The sequence below is a fragment of the Balaenoptera musculus genome, chromosome 3 (assembly GCF_009873245.2).
Source record: "Balaenoptera musculus isolate JJ_BM4_2016_0621 chromosome 3, mBalMus1.pri.v3, whole genome shotgun sequence".
NCBI classification, from domain to species: domain Eukaryota; kingdom Metazoa; phylum Chordata; class Mammalia; order Artiodactyla; family Balaenopteridae; genus Balaenoptera; species Balaenoptera musculus.
In genome coordinates this window covers 125236533-125260387 of record NC_045787.1, presented here as the reverse complement: position 1 = coordinate 125260387, position 23855 = coordinate 125236533, and the positions used below count along the sequence as shown (strand labels likewise).

The following is a 23855-nucleotide window of genomic DNA, read 5'->3' as shown; positions in this document are numbered from 1 at the left end:
TAAATTTGACAATTCAGATGAAATGGACAAATTCCCTGAAAGACAAACTATCAAAGCTCACTCAAAAATGGATAATCTGAATAGTCCTATATATATTTTAAAAATCGGACTTGCCATTATAAACTTTCCCACAAAGAAATCTCCAGGCCCGGATGAGTTCACTGGTAATTCTAACCAAACATTTAAGGAAGAAATAATGCCAGTACTACACAAAACTCTTCCCAAAAAACTGGAAAAGCAGAAAATATTTCACAACTCATTCCATGAGGTAAGCATTACCTTGATACTAAAACAAGACAAACACTGTACAAGAAAATTAGAGACCAATAATATCCCTCGTGAATACAGATACAGAAATTCTGAACAAAATGTTATCAAATCAAATCCGATAATATATTAAAAGGATAATACATCATTGCCAAGTGGAGTTTATCCCAGGAACACAGAGTTAACACTTGAAAAATCATATTAATCACATTAACAAACTAAAAAAGAAAAAAAAAAAAAACACACACGAAAAATTTTGACAAAATCCAGCATCTCAAAAGACACACAAAAAATTCTGAAAAATCCAACATCCATTCCTGATAAAAGTTCCCAGCAAAAATAACTTCCTAAACATGATAAGGGTATCTTTGAAAAACCTACAGCCAATATTATACCTAATGATGAAAGACTGAATACTTTCCCCCTAAGACGACACACAAGACACAGATATTGGCTCTCACCACTTCTATTCAACACTGTACTGGAGAGGTCCTCAACAAAACCGTAAGACAAGAAAAAGAAATAAGGAATCCATATCAGAAAAGAAGAAATGAAACTCTCTTTATTAGCAGACAACACTGCCATCTATGTAAAAAATGCAATAGAATCTACAAAAAGGCTAGCAGAATACATGAGTTTAGCAAAGTTGCAGCACACAAGTTTAATAAGCAAAAAATCAATTGTATTACTATATACTAGCAGTGAACTACCAGAAATTGAAAACAGTTTTAAAATACCATTTACAGGGACTTCCCTGGTGGTCCAGTGGTTAAGAATCCCCATTACAATGCAGGGAACATGGGTTCGATCCCTGGTCAGGGAACTAAGATCCCACATGCTGTGGGGCAACTAAGCCCGGGCGCTCTAGAGCCCACTGGCCACAACTAGAGAGCTCGTGTGCTAGAGAGAAGCCTGCGTGCTGCAATGAAAGATCCTGCATGCCGCAACTAAGACCCAATGCAGCCAAATAGATAAATAAATATTTTTTAAAAAATAAAATACCATTTACAATATCATAAAGAAACGAGATATTTAGGAATAAATCTCAGCCCACATGCTGCTGTGTGTGATGGAAAAAACATCTGAGAATCAAAAGATCCAGGGTCCTTGTTCTGCCTTGTTTTGCAGCCCAGTGGCCTTGAATCATAGAGAGAACAAGTCCTTTCTCTTCTCTGGACCTTTTTCCTAACCTGCACAATAACAGGATTGAATTAGATCAGTGATCCCTCAATTTTTCTAAAACACGTATGCTTCAGAAATTTTGATAAAAGCCATGGAACCTATCCCAGGAAAATACTCTCTCAAGGAGAAAAGTTTGTATGTAACTTGAGGAGTTCATGGATCCTGCGGAGGTCCATTCACAGACCCTCCCCCACTCCCTCACCCCCAGTTAAGAATACCTGAACCAGAAAAATGTCTGAGATCTTTGCCAGTCCCAATGTCCTAAGTTTGTTAAGACTTCTAGAAAACTACCTGGAAGAGAATTCTTATGGAGCCTTAATCTCCTTCAACTCCCCACACACTGACCAGTTTGATGGAGGTGGGGTTCTCCACAACCGAGTAGGCAGGAAGAGGCAACATGATGAATTGTGCAGCTGGCGCAGAGGAGCTAATCTCACTGGAATCCTGTAGGTACATGGAGAGAAGAAAGTTTTATTGAGATGGAGTGAAGAACACCCAGGACCATCCACAACACTGAAGACCGATCAAGTCCAATAACCATAGATAATGTGCTTATCCAGTGGGCACATCAAAAAAATGTATGAATCTACAATTATCTCAAAATAAAAGTTTAATTAAGAACAATCAGCAACAGAGAAAACCAGTATCACAGGGAATGTGCTATCCTCATTTTACAGATGAGAAAACTGAGGTTCTTAAGAGACTCAGAACTCCTAAGATCACATAAGCAGTTAGTGAAAGAACCCAATTCTTCTGACCCTGTCAAATGTTCTTAGCGACCTATTAATCTGCCCTAACCAGTGGCATGCTTCATCATCGTAAACAGCACTGCGGCAACAAGTAATAAAACGGATTTACGCCTGGCACAGAATCCTCTGCAGGGGTATCTGCTCTCACCCGTCTAGGCCATAGGGGCCCCCGCATGCTGGTCCTCTTAGCCTAAGCAGAACAACTACCTCTTTGAGGATGCCATCGTACCCGGGGTAACAGCATGGTGGCAGCTCCCCCACTCTCCACTTCCAGGGGACCAGGCTGTGGAATCACTGAAATCACTGTTCTTTCTCCTCAACTGGGCATGATAGAAAAGCCACTGGGGAGATACCTCCCTCTTCTTTCTCAGCTATTAGTCCCATCAACCTGGCCCTGAAGAGAACTTCCTTCTTCCTACTTACTCTGTGCCCAACAAGACTATTTTTAAAAATTCTCCTGAACAGTTCAAGGTGCCATTGTGTTTGCTGAAACAATCTTAAGGGAACATAAAATTCTAACTAATACTAATAGCCAAACAGATCCTGGCTCTGACTCATGGACAGCCCAAATATCAACCCCATCCCTCCTGTTAATGTACCTTATCTCATGTGAAGAAAATGTTGCCTATACTGGGCAAGAGGAGTTGTTGAGAGTGCCTAAGAAACTGAAGCCTGGGGACTTGGACCAAGCCTGGGGACAAAAACGTTCAAAAGGACTGCAGTCCAACTAGAAGTGTGCCACACCAGTATTCTTACTTACTACACTACTTCAGAATTACACTGCATGGTGCTAGCTGCCTTTTTAACAATCCCAGGTAAAGCAAAATCATCAGAACCAAAGTCACTTACCCTCATGACTGTTACCACTGACATGCTCTCCCCCACCTGGGGGTGGGGCACAGCCAGGCTTCCAGTGGGGAGGTCTGGTGAGCCGTTCACTAAGGTCTCTTCAATTACCAGGCTTGTCTGGTAAGGTTGGTGGCTCTCCCCTACCTCCAGGGAAGCCTCATTTAGGAGCACATCCGGGCCGAGGATCTCTGAGGTGGTGATCTCCTGTACAGCACCTGGCTGGGCAAGGGCTCCCACATCCTCAGCTAAGGCCTCCACAGCCAGACATTGTTCTGCCATGCCTGCATGGCTGGGCACTGTCTCCAGGGCAGTGTTGGACAGAAGGGATGGTCCTTTAGGGGACATTTGGTTCTGGGCCACACACAGCTCTAGCTGAGAGCAGCTCCGCTCCTCCTGCAGGCTGCTCTTGGGGATGATGATATAATCTGAGCGAGGGAGGATCTTGCGGAAACCTGGGATGTCCGGAACCACAGCGGTCAGTGCAGAGAGTTTAGAGTTCTGAGGATGAAGAAGCCAGGTCGGGGAGACAAGCAGAGATAAATGGAGTAAGACCACATAGATATATACTTATAAGCCTTTTTTTTCTTCTTTTTTTTCTGCAAAGGAACCAGAAAGACTCCATTCTCTTGACCTAAGACTTAGACAGGGTCAGCCTCTGCCAATAGCGATGTCATCTTCATCTGAATCACACTTTAGCCAATGTAACTTACTCACTCAATCACACAGAAGACAGATAACATGGATTAGATTCCAGAAAGGGCACTGATCTTGGCATCTGAAACTGTGAGCTGACATCCCAGGTCTGGCGTAGTCTTAAACAAATCCTTTCCCTTTTTTTGGCCTTGCTGCCCCATCTGTAAAACGAGGGAGCTGAATCTGGCTATTTATGAGTTCCTTTCCAGCTTTGATACTTTAGGATTCCAAAGTGGTTGAAGATTTAGATACCAGAATGTAAAATGCTCAGTGAAACCTTTAAAAGCATAAAATACAAACCAACAGGCCATGTTGGGTCTCAGGGCAGCAAGCAAGGATCCTGACATCACTGGCTTCTCCCAGACTTGCAAAGAAGAGAATGAACAGATCACAAAGCTATCAGTAAGAAGGCTTCATGAGAGAATGTGTATAGGGAGGTGATTATCTGATAAGGACCTGAATATATTGGGAGGTAGTGGGGAGGGAGAAGAATATAAATATTAACAATGACCTAGGATCTTAAGGTTCAGAAAATACTTTCCTGACCTTTAAAGCAATACTACTAAGTTAGGTACTATTATTATTCCCATTTCACAAATGAGGGAACTGAAGCTCAAGGAGGGTAAACTTTCCCAAAACACTTAGTTAGTAAGTAGTAAAGCTGGGACTCCAGGCCAGGTCTTCTAAGGAGCAAGGAGACCAGGTACTAGAAGCACAGCCCTGCCTGGCTAACTGGCACCAAGAAAAAGGTGCTTTTATTTTTTTCAATTTAAACTGAAAGTTACCCAATGAGGAAGATAGAAAAGTTCAAAATGAACAGATAAGTGAGAACTGAAATTAAACAGACCAAAAAATAATTTCAGAAGCATCATTTAAAAGGAACTAAGTCAATTACAAAAGGATCCTTAAATAAATCAAAAGCAAGAAGTCAATGAGACTACTTAGGATACAAAGGAAGCACTCAGAGATGAAAGTTAAAAGAAGCACTGAGATGAAACGTGAAAGCAAACTGTCCAAATCCTTTATGGAGCCTTTACTGGAGAGATAATGAAGAAATGATATTCTCAAGTCACGCTTTGAAGCAGACAGGTCAAGAGAACAAGACTAAATGGTGGCAAATACATAGGTTGGTCTAGACTTAATCAACAAATCCAAGCACAAGAAACCAGGGCAGCATGAATGACAGTCATCTTACAGACTATAAGGAATGACACTGGAACCATGGGCCCAGCCACTTGGCAGGAGACCTGAAGGGCTGCCAAGGAGACAGCCTGCCCCAAGGTCTCTGACGGGCTCCCGAAGTATGCAGGCAGGAGGGTCCCACCTGTATACCAGGTAATCAGGGAGAGGTCAAACAGCATATAAAGCCTCACCCTGTCTTAGTACATTCCAGACGCTCATTAAATGCCACCTTTTCTTATTATACGGTCACTGGACATTTAATCTACTAAAGAGTGTTATTTACTCACCAAGTCAGTATGTTCCAAGAACTCAGCTAGGTGTTTTACATTGTCCATTTTAAACACTGTGAATAGATACTATTATCCCCATTTTACAAATGAGGAGAGCAGAACTCAAAGGTTAAGTGATTCTTCCAAGGTTACAGCTAGTTAATATTAGAGCTAATCTATTAATGATCTTGGGGGTAGTGGTAGAGATGATGGTAGATATAAATTTACATATGGATAAGGAAAAATCATTGTAGATGATCTACTTAATTTTTTTTTAAAAAGCCTTAATAAGGACCTATATTAGTGTCTGGTTTTAAAAACCATATCACTCCAGGATTAGGTAAAATTTTCTTATATCATGGGCAAAAAGTTTGTGACCTTACAATGGAGAAACCAAAGAGCATATGTGTACCTTTCCTAGACTCCGCCTCCCCCTCTCCACAGGGATTGTTTCCCAGACTCACAGTTTACAAACAAATCATCTAGAGGAGAAGTACAGAGTGGCATCTCCAAGACCGTAGGTAACACAAAGCTCTTCCAAGAAGGGAAATGCCAAGCCAACAAGGACAAAATAATCTAAATGGCAATCAGTGGCAGATGGGCTCCACTAAGGGAAATACAACCCATTCTGCTATAACATAGTTGTTGCATTCCTGAAGAACCTTTGCTCTACATTATCAAAAAAGAAGTTAGATACAATTGTTTCAATTGAAAAAAAAAAAAAAAAAGAGTTAAGGTTAAAAGGTTTCAGCTTGCAATAACAAGGTTATTTTTCCTGCAGGAATTTCAGTTTAAAAAAAAAAACAGCAGTGTTAACAGTTGTCAGTCCATTTTATTCCTGTGAACTAGAAATAACAAAATGGCTGACAGACACAAACCTAAGGGCTTCCTTGCTTATTCTTTAATCCAAGCACTCAAAGGCTCAATGTCCTCCATCAATTTCATCTTTAGCCTTGCACTTTTCCTTCTAGCACAGTTCAATACCACCAGTGGTAACAAAAGAATGTGGCCTTAAATAAAGCAGCTGTGTCTACCTCTAAATTTGCAAGCCTAATTGCTGATTACATTATAACTGACAGTGGTCAGCACAACACAAATTAATTATACTTACACTCAATTGATAACATGAAAATTCATGGTATAGGAAAAATGCCTGTAGAAGCTACTCTATAAAAGAAAAATAACACTAACTACCCACAAGGACAAGTGGCTCCAAGTTTTGCTAAAATTCAGAAAAGGAACCTAAGGCTCACTGGGGATCATGTACTGCTGCAAGCAAAGAATAAAGAGAGTACAGGGCATGACCGAAATGGAAACAGACAGGGAATTCCCTGGCGGTCCAGTGTTTATGACTCGGCACACTGCCATGGCCCAGGTTCAATACCTGGTCAGGGAACTGAGGTCCCCCAACCCACGCAGTGCAGCCAAAAAAAAAAAAAAAAAAAGGAAGCAGACAATATCAGACTCAAGAAAGGTAAAAATGACTCAACTCAAAGTTTTCCTAAGAAGAGAGAAAGAAACAGGAAAACAGGGGGTTGGACTCCCCAAAGCCTCACCACTAAGGCAATGGAGGTATTAGCTGGAGAAAAAAAAAAAAATTACTTACAGGATCCAAACCTTCTTTCTCTAGTTTGGCTTTCTCCAAGTAGTAACTCCTCTCGGCCACACTGAGAAGCCTCCAACTCTCACTAATCTTCTTATTGATCTCAGATTGAGGGAGGTGGGGGAGCTCCTGCTGCACTTTCAGGTAGATGTCGTAATAGTACAGAAGGTAAGCAGACCTGAGGAAGCAAGGACTTCTTAAGGTTTTCCCTCAACCAGTAAATACCACAATGTTTGAGTAGTGAAGAGCTAAATACAAAACCCAGCTTTTCATTTCAAAAGCATTTCTCTAAATACAGACTGAAGCAAAGAAACATTTAAATAACACCTCCAGAGGGTGAACAGGGGGAGGTTTCTCCCTCCAGAAATGTGGAAGCAAAGGCTTGTCTGGTCTACTTTTCCATGACCACTTTTTCTGCAGGGATGACTGGCCTTAAATCGCAACATGGGAAAGATAGATAAAGGTGTCCCGTCATTCCGCTTTCAGGAAAAGGTTAATTAGAGGACTAATTACCACTCACACCCTACTCTTCTACACAGCCTTTGGTCATCTCACTGGTCAACAGCACCTCGCCAAGGCTGAGAGAGGGAAGCAAGTAGAACTATCAAAGTGACCCAGTGCTGGGAGCCTCAGCAAGAAGTTTGGAGTGTTCACAGTTAAGAGGGAGATTAGAGCTACAATTTGGATATTCTTTATAGATATCATTGACGCTATTTATAATTCCAAATTTTTATTGATGTCCTAATTAAATATTTAAATAACAACGGCATTACTAATAAAGTGGTTCTCTTGTAGAGAGCTTCCACCATTTGTATGTATATTTCCTGCTAAAGCCTAGAAACATGACCAAGATTTGGATAGGAATGGCAACTGCTGCCATCAATCGGCCACTTCCCACTCTCAATCACCCTCTCCCCCCAACCCCACTGCCCATCAGGAGACTTCAACAAATGACATGGCACTCTCAGTGAATCTGGACACAGGCTAAAGTCTTCTTCAACACAGTTCTCCAAGCAGCTTCTGTTTATAAATGCCAGCTACCAAAATGTGTCGGCTAACCTGGGTTTCTTGGCCTTTTCTCCATGTATTTTATACTTTTTCTTCTTCTTGGGTGGCCCAGGGGAGGTGTAACAGTAGGCTTCCTCAATTTCCTCCATCACGACAGTTACCTCAGTACCATCATATGATGCATCCATGGCTGGAGGAAAGTCAAACATAAACAAGGTTCAAGAATCTACCCTAAAGGGGACAGCAGCCTCCCGATCCAATGACCCTTATCTCTGCCACGGCCTTAAGACTCAGTCACTTGCCAAACTCGGCAGATGGATCCTAAGAAGCACCTGGGGAACCTACTAAACATCCAGATTCCAGGGTTCCACCTCAGCCCTTCTGAATCAGAATCACTAGAGGGTGTGGCAATCCGTGTGCTCAACACCTGCGCCAGGTGAGTCCTCTGACTAGGCAAACCTGAGATCACTAGCTTAGAGAGCCCTTTCACTTATATTCATTCATGGGATACTCAGTAATCCTTCAACTCAAAGATTAGCCCCACATTACAAGAATTCCATATGGTAACAGGTAAATACTTGGCCAGGAGTCAGTTCTGGACACTCCCTCATGGTATCACCTTAAGCAAAATGCTTCACTGATTCACTCATTCATTCAAACATGTGTTAAGTGCCAATATGTAGCAAAGTTTCTTTACATTCCGCCAGTTTGTATGACTTTGGGCAGGTCCTTTAGCTGCTTTAGGTTCAATTTTCTCACACATTAAAAAGAGATGTCTCACCCACCTTACCACAGACTTATAGTGATAAGGCTCAAGGACATAACTCCATTTGAGAATAGTGCTATACAAAAAGGGTTCATTATTAAAGATGAATCATGTCTGCCTGAGATGCTTAGCGACCTGCCCAAGGCCACCACACCCAGGGACTTGAAAGGCAGATTTTTTAGTTCCAAAATCCAACTGTGAGCCTTCTTCCGTACTACACTGCTCCCATCTCCACCCACAACCCTCTAAACCAGCACTGTTCAAAAAACTTTTTGCGATGACAGAAATGGTCTTCATCTGTGCTCCTCCAATACAGTAGCTAATTATGGCTATTGAGCACCTGAAATGTGGCTTCTGTGATTGAAGAACTCAATTGATTTCATTTTATTTAATTGTAATTAGTTTAAATAACCACACATGGTTAGCGACTGCGGTATTGAACAGCTCAGGTCTAAACAGTAATCTGACAGACCGACATTAACTCTCTAGCACTGGCCTAAGAAACAGAAAACCTACTAATAGCTTTTCCTAGGGAAAGGAAGGCATTAAAAAAATTCAATGACTAGTTCAAGAAGAGTTAGTTTATTTGTGGCCACACGCTAAGTTGGAGTTTTACCCACAGACTCAATCCTTGGATGGAGAAAGGCTCCCAAAAACCACTTGAATTTTATGAGAGGTAGAAATAATATAGTTGCTCTGGAAAATCTGTCAGAAGATAATTTAGGATTCTGGGAAGAAGGAGCTGTGTAAGTAAATACAGAACCGGTATGTGTATTACAAGACCCACTCACATCTCATTTAGAACTCACTCCACAAATGATGAGGTATCTGATAAGGTATAATGAGAAAAAGAGCACTGTGTGTTGAGTCAGGAGACCAGGATCCAAGTCTAAATTCTAACCATGTGATCTCAGATAAGTCTACTCCCCTCCCTAAATTTCAGCTGTTCCTCAAATGAGACTGAAGAGGCTGAAATCAGTGGTTCCTAACTTGCTGAGAGGCAAGAATCCCTTTGAGAATGTTGTAAAGCGGGAAAAACCCTCTCCCAGAAAATGCAGACAAGTATTTCACCTATAATTTCAAAGATATACCTGAGGCTAAGAACACATTATTCCTAAGGTTCTTTCTAGTTCTGTACCACCTCTAAATGATTTCCCTTCCCATTGGAAAACAAAACAAAAACAACAACAAAGAAACCCCACTGCATTCGGTTATAGTGCAACTCTGGAGGAGAACATAACCCACAACTTGGCTCGGTAAGAAATAGGCCAGTGCCTTCATTGGGTAAGGGATGCTAGGGTTTAAATCAAGGCTATGTGGGGATGTGCTTTTTTTGCCTTTCATAATTGACTTCTCAGCCCTTGAGTCTTGCTGAGAAAAGCAATAACTGCAGGAGAGCTTCTGTAAAGAATGACATACAAGGTTTTAGCACCCAGACCAAAACAAATTAGAAAACAAAGTCATTACAATCATATTGGGGTAGGGGCAGGAACAGACTACCCTGGGTTTTGGCTTCTTTGAGTAGCCCGGTTTAAGCCTGGGTCCAAGAGTATTTTCAGATCCTAGGCCTCAGTACAGTAATGCAAAAAAAAAAAAAAAAAAAAAAAAAAAAGGCACGATAATATAAAGGTTAAAACCAAGGGCTCTGGAGGGCAGAAGATCAGGGTACTAAATTTAAGTTACGCATTTTAACAGCACGCGCACAGAGCTCTATGACCTTGAGCAATCTACTTACTCTAAGCCTCAGTTTTCTCATCTGTAAAAGAGAAGGCAGTGCTTGAAATTTGTGACACGCTTTCACTCCTATCAGATCCTCCTCGGAACCTCATTAAATGGCTTCTGACGGCTCAGCAGTGGGCCATGGTCGGCCTATGGGCCTTAGATGTCCCAAAGGTACCGAATGCGGGAGGTGGAAACTAAGGCTCACTACTCCTACTTCGTAGAAGAGGCAACAAGCCTCAGAGAGCCGCAGCTCCCAGCTCGCGGGCGCCCAGCCGGTGCGGTGCGGCGCGGCGCTCGAAGGCGGGACTTACCCGGAGAAGCGTGCAAGCCGCGCGGCTCACATTCCCGGAGGCGCCCGGCCAGGGGGCTCGACGGGGGGGCTGGCCGGCGCACTCGCACTCCCCGCTGTCGGAGAGAGGCGGCTCCAGTCGTGGCAGTGGCAACAAGGAAGTGGAGACGAGGGCTCGCGCGCGCATCCCGGGGGCTAGAGGAGCCCCGGCCCCGCGGCCCCGCCCGGCGACACACGGCACGGAGTCGCGACAGCCCCTCTCTCTCCCCTTCCTCGGAGTCGTGATATGGGGTTGTAGAGGGCGGGTGTGGGAGCACAGGTTCTCTCCGCAGGCTCTTCACCGACGCCTGCCGAGAGCCCCGGGGGTCAAGCCCCGGGGAGCCCGAGGAAGACAGCAGGGACACGGGCGTCGCCGCCGCACCGATTCAGCGGCAGCAACAGCAGCAGCACACCTCGGACCGCTAGGAAAACCCGTCCCGGCGACCCTCGCGGCGCGCCGGAAGCGGCCGGCGGCGCGTGACTGCGTGCGACCCCTTGCGCAGGCGCAACAGCCCAGCCCGGGCTGAGGGGCGGGCCCCTAGAAAGTGCTTAGAGGCTTAGAAGGGGGCCGCTAAGGCGGACGGACTACTTCCTGCTAGAGGTTCCGGGAGGAGGAGGAAGCTGCGGCCGCCCACGGTGGACGCCCTCAGCCCCAGGGCATTGCCGTAGGGCGTTCAGGTAAATGGGGCGGGGCTGTGGCGAGCATGAGGGGTCGAGGCCCCGCCTCGCCTGTCGAAGCCACGTCTGGCGAGGGGAGCCCGAGCACCACCCTCCCAGCACGGCGTTCAAGGCCTGACCCCAGTCCTCATCACTGTCCCGGCTTGTTCAGGACAGGGTTCTTACTTCCTAGTGCCGCATGAAACCATCCTCCTCACCCCAGTGATCTGCCCTCAATCCGTCTCTCCCACCGTCCCACACACAGTAATGGTAGTGAGTGATTCAAACGGAGCTGAATGACCATGTGGAGAGGCTCTGGAATCAGATAAGGATTGCAGTGTCCCTTTTCGCCGATGTCACAGATGGTGCCACATTCGTACAAGTCCCCTCACCCTCACTACCTTGCAAGTGCATTTCCAATCTGCCTACTTTTCTCCATCTACCACCGTCACCAGTCTTCTCCTAGTCACCGTCATCTCCTGCCTGGACTGAGGCAATTTCTTCCCATCTCCTCTCTTTTTCCTCTACAATCTATTCTCCACAACACGCAAATTGATCTTTTTGCACTGTAAGCCTGATTAGGTCACTCTCTGCTTAAGACCCTCCAGTGTCCTCTTGTTTACTTAGAATAAAATTCAAACTTATCTCGACCTACAAGACTTTGGTTTGGCTCTTGATTCATTCTCTCTCCACATCTCTTCTCGGTACTGGTTGTTCCCAGAACAAGCTATATAGCACTGTGTAGTGTTCAGAATGCTAGCTTTGTGCTGAGCCTCCTTGGGATTGAATCCCAGTCCTACCACATGTAAGCGATATTAAGCATGGAAAGTAACAAATTATGTTTACAAAGGACCAATAATTGGTTCTCATTTCAGTAAGTGGCATCACCATCCACTCAATTGCTCAGTGCTCAAGCCAGAAATCTGGGAGTTATCCTTGACTCCTCTTGCACCTCACATCCAGTCCATCAGCAAGATCCGCAAAAACATAGTCCCAAACTGACTACTTCTTACCATCTTCACTATTACTCTATCCAAGCCACCATTATCTCACATCTGGACTCCGGCAACAGCCTCCTAACTAGTCTCTTTCTTTTTCTCTGACACCCTTCCATTCCATTCTTCACACAGCAGTCATCTTTCTCCTTGCTTAAAATCCTTCAGGAGCTTCTTGTTGCACTCAAATTAACACATCCCAACTATATATGGCCTACTAGGCTAGCCTGCATTTACCTTCAGATTTAGGGCCACCTCTTAGGAAAATGGACTTTACCTATTAGGTTCTCCACCTTGCAACCAAAAGACTCTTTCTAAAGTGCAAATCTGATCATGTCATTCCAAAAACAGAAAACAAAACTCCAAAGGCATCTTATTGTCCCAAGATCCTTGTTCTCTTCTCCAAAGACTTTCTTTTTCCTGATCATGTCTTTTTATTTTCTATAGTACTTCATTGCCTTAACACATATTTCCTTCTATCTCATGAATTCCTATTTGTTTATACTTCAAGTCCCAACATCAATATTTTTTCCTCTTTGAAGTACACTGCCCATCTGTGTCCCACCCAGTTGATCATCCCACTTCTGTCTTCTCGTCCACAGTACTCTGTAACCTCTGTTATAGCACTCCATACTCTAGTTTTGTCTTCCCTGGTAAGCTCCTCAATGGTAGGCACTATGCTGCATTCACCTCTGTATGGCTGGCATCAAGCACAGTACTTAGCACACAGAGGATGCCATGATTGGATAGACAGATGTGTGGGGGTACTGACAGAAGCCAGTCCTTAAAAAGGGGCAGTCACAGCCTGAAGCACAGCAGCCTCCTCTTGTTCTTTGAGGACTCTCATGATAAAAGGTTTAAGCAGGCAATTACCAAAACTGCTACTGTTGGATCATGTTTATGTCCTTCATAGCACATATCACACTCTGTAATTAGCTAATTTATCTGTTCACTTATTGTTTGTCTCCCTACATCACATTGTATTATTTCATAAGGGCAGGGACCTTGACTATGTTGTTCTTCACTGTGTCCTTACCACTTGGCACCTGTAAATATTTATTAAATGAATGTGTGGCTATGAGAAGCATCTTCCGGCAGTGAAAAATCCTTCCAAGCCAAGCAGCGATAGAGCTATGAAGATCTCACTGTGGTGGAATTTCAAGCAGGACTATGGAGTTGCAGAAATAGCACTGATCTGAGTCAAGAAATCTGAGCTCTATGAACCTGGGTAGGCCCCTTCCCTGGGCCTCAGTTTCTGTATCTTTAAAATGAGCCAGATAATAATTCCTTGAATTTATACAATGCATTGCTATTTGCAAAGTTCTTTTACCATCTGTTACTTCAATATAGTCTCACAGTAGACAGACCAGACATTGTTATTATTTTTACAAAGGCTCAGAGAGTTTAAGTAAACTAGACTATATCTCTTTTATTTCAAACATTCTATGAGTCTGTATAAATAACCTCTACAAAAAGTCAGTAGCATGATCCTATCTTCTCTTGACTTCGGCCTTATATTATCATTTTTCTAATAGTTTTTTAAAATCTGAACCCATCTTTTAGGGGGAATCCATTATCTTCGGTTCCTGATAGGCACTCCATTTTGTCTTCTCAGTTTTCCTCACTTGTGGCAAAACAAGCCAAGAGGAGGAACAGACACAGCCCTGGTAGTTGTGGTCCAGCCCTCATTCTACAGATATGGCAAACAAGGGGAACAAGAAACGTCGGCAGTTCTCCCTAGAGGAGAAAATGAAAGTTGTGGAAGCTGTGGACTCAGGCAAGAGGAAAGGCGATGTGGCAAAAGAATTCGGTATCACTCCTTCTACTTTGTCTACATTCTTAAAGGATCGTGCTAAATTTGAAGAAAAGGTGCGGGAGGCATCTGTGGGACCCCAGAGGAAAAGGATGAGGAATGCTCTTTATGACGACATTGATAAGGCTGTTTTTGCTTGGTTTCAAGAAATCCATGCCAAAAACATTCTCGTGACTGGTTCTGTCATTCGGAAAAAAGCACTAAACTTGGCCAACATGCTTGGCTATGACAATTTTCAAGCAAGTGTGGGCTGGCTGAACAGATTTCGGGATCGCCATGGAATTGCTTTGAAAGCAGTCTGTAGAGAGGATAGTGACAGATTAATGAATGGTCTAGGAATAGATAAGGTTAATGAGTGGCATGCAGGGGAAATTATAAAACTAATTGCTGACTACAGCCCAGATGATATCTTTAATGCTGATGAGACAGGAGTGTTTTTCCAGTTGCTTCCCCAGCACACACTTGCTGCTAAAGGGGACCATTGTAGAGGGGGCAAGAAAGCAAGGCAGCGGTTGACAGCACTCTTTTGTTGCAATGCTTCAGGGACTGAAAAAATGAGACCATTGATTGTTGGTAGGTCAGCCAACCCACGCTGCCTCAAGAATGTCCATTCCCTCCCTTGTGACTACCGAGCCAACCAGCAGGCGTGGATGACACAGGATCTCTTTAATGAGTGGCTGATGCAAGTGGATGCCAGAATGAAGCAGGCAGAACGCCGGATCCTCCTGCTGATTGACAACTGCTCCGCTCACAACATGCTTCCACGCTTGGAAAGGATTCAGGTGGGGTATCTGCCCTCAAAGTGTACTGCCGTCTTGCAGCCACTGAATCTTGGCATAATTCATACCACAAAAGTGCTGTACAGGAGCCACCTGCTAAAACAGCTCCTCCTCAAGCTCAACAGCAGTGAAGATCAAGAAAAAGTAGACATCAAGCAGGCCATTGACATGATTGCCGTGGCATGGTGGTCAGTCAAGCAGTCCACAGTGGTGAAATGCTGGCAGAAGGCAGGAATCGTCCCTGTGGAATTGATAGATTCTGACGCAGAAGCAGCAGCCAGTGAACCAGATATTGCCATTGAAAAGTTGTGGCACTCAGTGGCTATTGCCACCTGTGTCCCAAATGAAATAAATTTCCAGGACTTTGTCACTGCAGATGATGATCTCATCATCTCTCAGGAGCTGCTGGACACAGAGGTCATCCAGGACATGGTGGCTGGTGAAAGTACTGATGAAGCTGGAAGTGAAGATGAGGGGGAGGCATCTTTACCACAGCAGCCAAAAGTCAGCATCACAGAGGCCATCTCAAGTGCACAGAAACTTAGATGGTTCCTTTCCACTTGTGTAGGTGTTCCTGATGCCATTTTTGGACAGCTAAATGGCATAGATGAATATTTAATGAGAAGAGTGTCACAAACTCTTGTTGATTCCAAAATTACAGAGTTCCTCCAAACAAAATAATGTAGAAATTAACTGCCTCTTTTAATTTAGAAGATGTAGTTTACAAGAATAAATATTTCTTTAGCTAGGATATTGAACTTAAATTTTAAGCAATATTATTTTGACAACATTCCAGTTTTCTGAAATAATCAGAAAACTTTCTTGAATGGAATTTGGGGCCCAAGACTTTTCATTTCTAACAAGTTCCCAGGTGATGCCAATGCTGATGTGGTCCAAGGTCCATGCTTAAGAACCACTGGTCCATCTGGATTCTAGCACTTCTCTCTTTAACTGGCCATCTGAATACTCCCAATCACTAACTGTCAAAAAAAAAAAAAAAGTATCAGCTGTTCTTACTCCAGAACTGTTAACTCCTTCCTGCTGATTTGGTAACTCCAGAACCTTCTTAGCTATTCTCTTGAATGCCCCACCAAGTATTCAGTAGAGGTGCATCTGTTTGTGCCAAAAGACTTAACAAGAGCCATCTAGCCTATCAAAGCATCTTTTAATACTTCAGGATTATTATTAGTACGATGCTGGGGTACAGGGAAATAAAGTGCCAGAAAGAGGAGACATGATACAATCTGGAAGATGTGGTAAATATCAGAGAATGCTGTTAATCACACTCATGGGAGAGAACATACCTTCCAGTGTACCTCTCAAATCCAGACAAAGTGAGAGGAACACTTGTGAGAGAGATGACATGTGTGAGAGTGTTTGGATTATTTGGATAATCCACAGTGGTCCTCTCCACACCTGTGGATAATCCAGCCTCATGTCATTAATGTGAGGGCACACTATGTTTCCCTTCACTAAAATCACTTCATAAATCACCCTTATTCCTTTGTGTTTGTTCTTCAGAGAAGTCTGCTAGAGCAGAGTTGATTTAAGTTATTTAAAGCTGTATAAATTTATCATCAAATTTATCTTAAAGTTTTTCTCCTATAAAAAAGGCATTCTTGGACTTCCCTAGTGGCGCAGTGGTTAAGAATCCGCCTGCCAATGCACAGGACACAGGTTCGAGCCCTGGTCCAGGAAGATCCCACATGCCGTGGAGCAACTAAGTCCGTGAGCCACAACTACTGAGCCCATGTGCCACAACTACTGAAGCCCGTGCGCCTAGAGCCTGTGCTCCGCAACAAGAGAAGCCACTGTAATGAGAAGCCCGCGCACCACAACAAAGAGTAGCCCCGGCTCGCCATAACGAGAGAATGCCCCCATGGGCAGCAACGAAGACCCAACGCAGCCAAAAATAAAAATAAATATAATTAATAAATTAATTTTTTTAAAAAGTCATTCTTAATATCCTTTAAAACCCTAGTATCTATTTTCTAATGAGTCAGTTTCATTTTTAGAAGGTACACACAAGACCTGTTAGCGTTGTAGTGTAGTTCCCTGCCCCAGGTTAATTTTGTGGCTATTTCAGAAACCCATAGCAATTCAGTTATTCTTCTTTCTGTAGTTACTTAATTGAAACATGTATAAAGCAGATTAATCATAGAAAGTACTCCTTCCACTTTGTTGAACAAAACAAAAAACACAAAAAAACAGCAGACATTTAAATAGATGTGTATTTAAAGCTTATTTGGGGTATTTTTCCTTTTAACGAACTAGTATAACTTGAATTAAAAGTACTATACGTATTTTAAATTATTAACACATAGGAAAGGAAAACAGTGTCTTCTGGCTAAGTCCCGTGGTTCCGTCTCATTGTCAGCACCTCAACTGCTCTCATCATCTGTGTCAGGATTACTGACGAAATTTCTAATTTCTTCCCTCATCTTTCTCCTGAAGTCCATTTTGCACATAATGTTAGATCTCTTTCCCTTGCCCAAGTGTCTGTGGCGGCTCCCAAATGCCTACAGAAATAAAAGACTATTCATCTGAGTCTTAGCACCCTCTGGAGTTGACTGCTTGGTTACTCAGTACAATTTAGTGTGTGTGGCCCCACCATGGGCCATTGTCTTCACTCCATACCCATGTCTGCTAGTGTGCCTTTGCCTGAATGCCTCACCCTGTTCTCTACCAAGCTGGGCCTTACATTCTTCAAGAACTAACTGGAGTCCTTTTTCTTCCAGCCTTGAAGACTCCAGCACCTGCTCCACCCTTTCCTCCCTCAACTCCTCAGCACTTTTGTCTCTAAACCATTCAGTTAAGCACTTAAATGTTTTGCCAATGTTCTGTGGCTCTTTAGACTGTAAGCTCCACGAGAGCAGGGACCACTCAGCCTTTGTAACCTTAAAGGTGCCTAGCACTGTGCTGGGAACATCATAGGCACGTCAGTAAACATTTGTGTATAAATTGACACACAAGTAATGTCAAAGCCACCTTATTTTTAAAGTTGCATGAAGCATTAATTCTACTAGAAAATGACTTGGAGATAAGGTAGGGCTGTCCTCTATTTAAAAGGATTTGCAGGGCTTCCCTGGTGGCGCAGCGGTCGAGAATCTGCCGACATGCCGCGGAGCAACTAGGCCCGTGAGCCACAATTCCTGAGCCTGCGCTTCTGGAGCCTGTGCTCCACAACAAGAGAGGCCGCGATAATGAGAGGCTCGTGCACCGCGATGAAGAGTGGCCCCCACTTGCCGCAACTAGAGAAAGCCCTCGCACAGAAACGAAGACCCAACACAGCCATATATAAATAAATAAATAAATAAATAAATAAATAAATAAATAAATAAATAAATAAATAAATAAATAAACCAACCCAAAGTTTAAATAAATAAAAGGATTTGCAGAATTTTTCCATGAATATCATTGCTCAAATATTATTCCAGTCCAGGTTATAATCTATTCTGTGATAATGAAGAATTCTGATATATGGAGCTAAACCTATTTCCTTCCACAGAAAGTCACTGCAGGATTCTCCATTTCTACAAGACAAGACTTTAGTGTGAAAGGCTTTGTCTAAGTGCTTTGCATATAGTAATATTCAGTAAGCATGTACTTAAACTTGGTATTTTTTTTTAAAAAAAAAATCTCACATTCTTGACTCATTTAACATATCATATGAATTATATCCAAGTAGATGGAAATCACATCCAAAAGAGAGCTTTTGCAGTCTGGTTTATATCAGGTGAAAGTTTGCTTCTCTTGGACATTAGGGGTTTTTTGACACTTTGTTTTTTAAACTAAAAAAGGTTGATATTATCCTTTCTTGGTCTGCTGTCTTCATCAGGCCCTCTGTGGCTTCTCCCTGACTCTCTGTTCCCTCCAACCCCACTTGAGGATATAGTTTTGTCCCATTTGACCAATCCACTCTGTAAGCCAACCTTCTGGGAGTAAGGACCTACCTCAATTGTGCTGTCATGAGGATAAAAAGGTATACCTGGCACAGACTAAGTGTTCTACAAATGCTGTCTGTTGTCATTACTATCCATCCTATTTGGAACCTTACCATCTAGAGGCAGGGACCTGCCTTACCACTAAAATATCTTGGGGTTCATTTTTCCAGAACCACACAGCCTGTTCCTAAGGGCTCTTTCATTAAAAAGGAAGGAAGATAAGACTTATTGATTGCCTATTCATGTCAAGCACTATTTCACTTATTTAATCTTTCCAGCAAGTCATAATACCAAAGGATAGATAGGTCTCCAAATTTGCAGACCTATTAACTGTTCTGCTACTGGGGCCATAGTTGTCTTTGAAGTGGGATGTGGTAGAGCATATTCCTGCCACCAGAGGGCAGAGGTGAGCTACATAAGGGAGACAATAAAGCCAACTGAAGAAACTAGGAGCAGCCACTTGTAATTTCTTAGTAGAGGCTGAGAACGTAGTCAAGGAAAGAGAGAAGAGACATAGGATGTGGGACTTGCTCAAACAACTGACTTAGAAATAACTGTACCTCAAACTACCCAATTCACCCCATTAGATACACCTATCCCTTCACCTACTGATAACCACAGGCCATGTAATTGACCCTGGGCAGATAATTGACGTGCCCTACAAATGAGCCAGTGTTAGAGAAATAGCCACCCATCAAACATATCCATGCCTTCAGTAATCACTGAAATATTGGACCTTATAAAATACCCACTGCTGGCCAGAGAGGCTCTAAGGATGAATTAAGTTCATGACCCTACCCTCAAGCAGTCCAGTAAGCAGAGGAGATAGATGAGAGGGAGAAAATAATACAGAGTGGTAAATGCCATTTTAGAGAATAATCAGAGAATTTACAGGAGATAGAGCCCAAAGGAGCCCCTGCATGAGAGAAGAGGAATTCAATAGGAAATGTTGCCAAGAGCAAGGGACACTTAATATGAAGTATCTGGAAGGAGGAGTAGGGAGTTAGGTATATGGGGTGGGGAAGCAATTCCTGGCAAAAGGAACAGCATATATAAAGGTCTGGGGTATTAGAAAATGGCCCATTTGGCAACAGTTAAGGTCAGAGGTAGGTATGTCAAGCAAAGGATGTGTGGTAGGACAAGTGACTAGAGATGTAAGCAAGATCACAGTTTTTAAGGTCTTGTCGGCTAAAGCATTCATTTTGAACTTACCCTGAAAACATTGGAGAACCACTTACAAGTAGCAAACGTCAAATTATTTTTTAGAAATTGATTGATAACTAGTGTGGAGGCTGAGCTGTAGAGATACAGGTAAACTAGTTAGGCTATGGCACCATCCTGAACAGAAATGATACACATGGAGGGCACGAAAGAGATGTTGGATTTGAAAGACTCTTGCCAGGTAGATAGATTTGGTGTGAGTTGAAGAGGAATATTCTAGAATTTCCCAGGATTCTGGCTTGAGTAGCTAGCTCATGCCATAATCAAGATAGATAAAACAGGAGGAGTTTGGGGGTATGTTGCTTATGAAATGCCCCTGGGCATCCAGGTTGAACTGTCCAGTAACAGCTGTGGAGATTTATATATAGACAGATAATGCTGGTTGGTGTTCTAGAAAGGTCAGGCTGGAAATCATGTTTGGCTGCCGTTAGCATGCATATAATAAGGTAGTTGAAGCCATAAATGTGGATATCATCTGGGGAGAGCTTACAATGCAAGGTGTTTATGATATGAGGGTCCATGAACCAGACTTTTTTATAATCACGTGTATGTATATACATGCACATGTGTATATTTCTCCAAGAAAAGCCATACTTTCGTCAGTCACAACTGGATCCGAAAATTAAAACCTTAAGCAGTAGTGCTATATGAGAGACAAGGCCAAGGACACAAGCATTGAAAGGACAGATGGGATAGCACAATCCTCCAAGTTGGTTGAAGGAGATGCTAGAGAATGAGTGTGTGAGGCACTTCAGGGGCTCTGGATCCCAGATGCTGCATGCAGACAGAGTGGGTGCACCCTCCTTCACTCTGTGGGTAAGGATGAGCTTAGAGGCAGAATGCTCAGGGTTACAGAAGTACTGCAAAAGGAAGACTGAAAACTGTCCTTAAGCCTATACTCACACTCCCACTTCTACAGAGCTGAGAAGCAGAAGAGGGAGGACATTCAAGAGGCTCTCGGCAGGTATGGGGTCGTGGGGTGGGGGAGGTGCAGGGGTGGTGCTGATTAGTCCTTACAAAGCCGTGTGCTCCAGTTAGGAACTGCATGCCCACTTCTCTCACTTAGCTGGTATAAGGTGTTAGCCTCAATGTACTGATGGGGAAAATGTGGCTCAAAATTCAGTGTTAGGACAGTAGTAAAACATAAACCAGATTTGGGTTTTCTGATTTCAACACAGTATGGAATAGGAGTCATGCAACATAAGAACTCAAAGGGTCTTCGAGCAATCTAGTTCTCTTCCCGCTTTCACCGATGGAAAAATTAAGTCCCCAAAGGGTTAACTGACTCAACTCAGGACCCCAAAGCAAAAAGGAAAGAACTGGGTTTCTTTATGCTTTAAGACTTTCTGTAAGGACAGATACTTTTGTGTGATGGGGAAAATGAATGACTGAATCACCCTCCAAATGTAAAGAGATGGTATTGTAAAGCTCACTGGTGACCTGAATGTGTTTCTTAGTTAGAAACCCTCCCCACTTGCATTTGAATAACTTATACACGGTAATATTTTATTAGCATAACAATTTATTAGCAGACAAATGAAATGACACCTCTAGATCACAACCCATATAGGATCTTATATAATAAACATCACAAATAGAGCCCAGATGAAAAGGATCTGCTATTAACCAATTCCCCCTCTCCTGCAATAGGCTGTAATCCATCAATAACTCATCCTCATCCCATAGAGGGTTAAGCAAGATTTATGTGGAATAGCATCAAGGCACTTGCTTTAATTTAAAAAGATATACATGGTATGAAACATATTCCCAAAAGTCATTAGCCTTGAATAAATTGGAAAAAAAAAGGCAGTATACTTTTTTAGTGAATAAACAAGACTGAGATTTTAAGTTCATTCACCTCTCACCCTGATATTGTCTTGATTCGTATACAAAATTGCAGAGGAGACCAAAAATGGTAGCGTTTTATACAGACTGGTTTGTTCACACTAATTTTTGAGAGATCATGGCAGCATCAGAACTCAAACAGTAACTTCCCAACTGATTTGAATTGAAAAGGCAAGAGCAGTTTCGTTCCAAGTAACTTATTATTTTAGGGATGGGGAATGGGGTGTGGGAAAAGAACCTCCCTAAAATAAGTTTCTTAAAACTGCAGTTAAAAATCCTTTCTGGCTAAGGCTGCTTGTCTGTTTGCCAAGTAAAGACCTTCAGTTAGAAATTCTGTCATTGGTATTTTTAATAAGATTATAATTATTTGGCCAATTTCGGAGCCATAATTCAAATCCAAGAAAGGTTATACAACGTTCCAATGTAGATTTACAAACATGGCAGCTCCAATAAAAGCATTTAGTGTCCTTCACTATTCCAGTTTTCATAATTCAATATCTCCTTCCTATTTTATATCACTAGGAGAAAAAGAAAACACACGCCAAAAAATCCACTATCTGGTATAACTGTATTTAACATGTTTACTTTAAAATTTCAGGTGCAAAACACTTTTTTAAAAAGTAGTCCTTCTCAGGATAAAAATAACCTTATAAAAATAAATTTCCCCCACTCCTACATCTAAATTCTCCATTTCTAAAGTTACTAACATTCAAAAAAAAAAAAAACCTATAATTGTACACCTATAGTATTTCAATAGTATTTTACTTTAATAATAGGCTATGATAACAAACTAGCTGGTATATTATTTTGGCCTATTGCATTATAATTTTCATTCTTGTTATTAGCACTCAAATGAATGATCCCACTCATGATTATCTAAAATCCTTACACCAAAAAAAGGAAAAAAAAGCCAAATTAGTTCAGAGCCTAAAAGCCTTCTAGATCCAATTTCTTCCTTTTTGCAGTTCTTGAAGCCCAGTTTCAAGTAAGGCATCACTAGAACAGCTGAAACAGTAGAAGAAAAAGAAAGAGAAACATTAAAGGACAGAGAAGTTAAGCGAAGTCTAAATCCTACGGATAGGATTCTTACCTTGTCACTGTGCAGTCATTCCTTGAGCAGACCAGGGGCATCCTTGTTTGCCTCAGCTGCCTGCCTCCTGCTCAGACCTCAGTCCAGGCTCAGCTTAGCCCCTCCATAAAGCGCCTCCAAGTGTCGCCATGTGTTACTAAAAGAGTTAGCATATAGCCCACCTACTGGATTTAGTGCTGTAGTCCCAGCACCTGGCCCAGGGCCCTAGACTCCTGCATAGGTCCTCAGGAAGTATCTGAGCTATTGTCTACATTGATGTTATGGCTCATCTATAGCAATACATAGAGGAAAACAATTCATTAAGAACATTAATAAGGATCACAAAGCTTGAATTTATTATCATTATAACTTCTAGGCTCAATTTAAGTTCCCAAGAAATTCACTGTAACACTTTTCTTACTATTATATTAAGAGCCGGGCTAACACCCAGACTGTGTGATCTTAAATGACAAATTACTAAGAGAATACTCACGCAGAGAATTACTGTTCTTGTTAAAATGTGGTCATTAGCATTAGACTAGCCTAATGAACTCATCTGACACCCTGACACAGTTCAAAGATCACCATTTACCATGCTGTAAATTTACCAACAAATTTTGGCTTCAGTCTACTGACGTTTAAAAGCTAAGTCAGGATATCCAAATTGTGTTTTCCTTTGATCCTTCTTTAAAAAAAAAAAAAAAAAAGTCAACTAGGCATCTGTCAATTTTACTACCATCAGAGGCTACAGTCACTCAGTCTAGTGCTCTGGAGTAGGTCAACCCGGGCTTTGGCCCCAACCTTGGCTACCAGCTCTTTCAGCTTTGGTGAATCTGTGCCCTCCCCTTCTGGAAGCAGAATCCAGTTCTGAGCTTGCTCTCAAACTAAGGTGTGGCTCTTAATCCTGGTCTTCC

General features: G+C 42.5%; 2 protein-coding genes across 8 annotated transcripts in view; one reads left to right on the top strand and one right to left on the bottom strand.

Annotated features, from left to right (window-relative positions):
• The window catches only part of HMGXB3 (HMG-box containing 3), a 92020-nt gene that overhangs the window by 51009 nt on the left and 17156 nt on the right, over positions 1–23855 (bottom strand). For 3 of the 7 annotated variants that reach the window (XM_036845448.1, XM_036845450.1, XM_036845449.1), the window contains exons 1-5: positions 10602–10729; positions 7854–7992; positions 6798–6972; positions 3048–3545; positions 1795–1893 (exon numbers count right to left, since the gene is read on the bottom strand). In XM_036845448.1, the coding sequence (XP_036701343.1) occupies positions 1795–1893; positions 3048–3545; positions 6798–6972; positions 7854–7990 (909 nt within the window). In that variant the 5' untranslated portion in view covers positions 7991–7992; positions 10602–10729. Of the gene's footprint in view, positions 1–1794; positions 1894–3047; positions 3546–6797; positions 6973–7853; positions 7993–10601; positions 11068–23855 lie in introns of those variants that run through there. The other 4 variants (XM_036845446.1, XM_036845447.1, XM_036845451.1 and 1 more) reach the window with 4 other exon arrangements.
• TIGD6 (tigger transposable element derived 6) lies at positions 11237–15543 on the top strand. Its single transcript, XM_036845455.1, has 2 exons — positions 11237–11296; positions 13886–15543. Exon 2 carries the CDS (start codon positions 13969–13971, stop codon positions 15541–15543), a length of 1575 nt encoding a protein of 524 aa, XP_036701350.1. The 5' UTR covers positions 11237–11296; positions 13886–13968.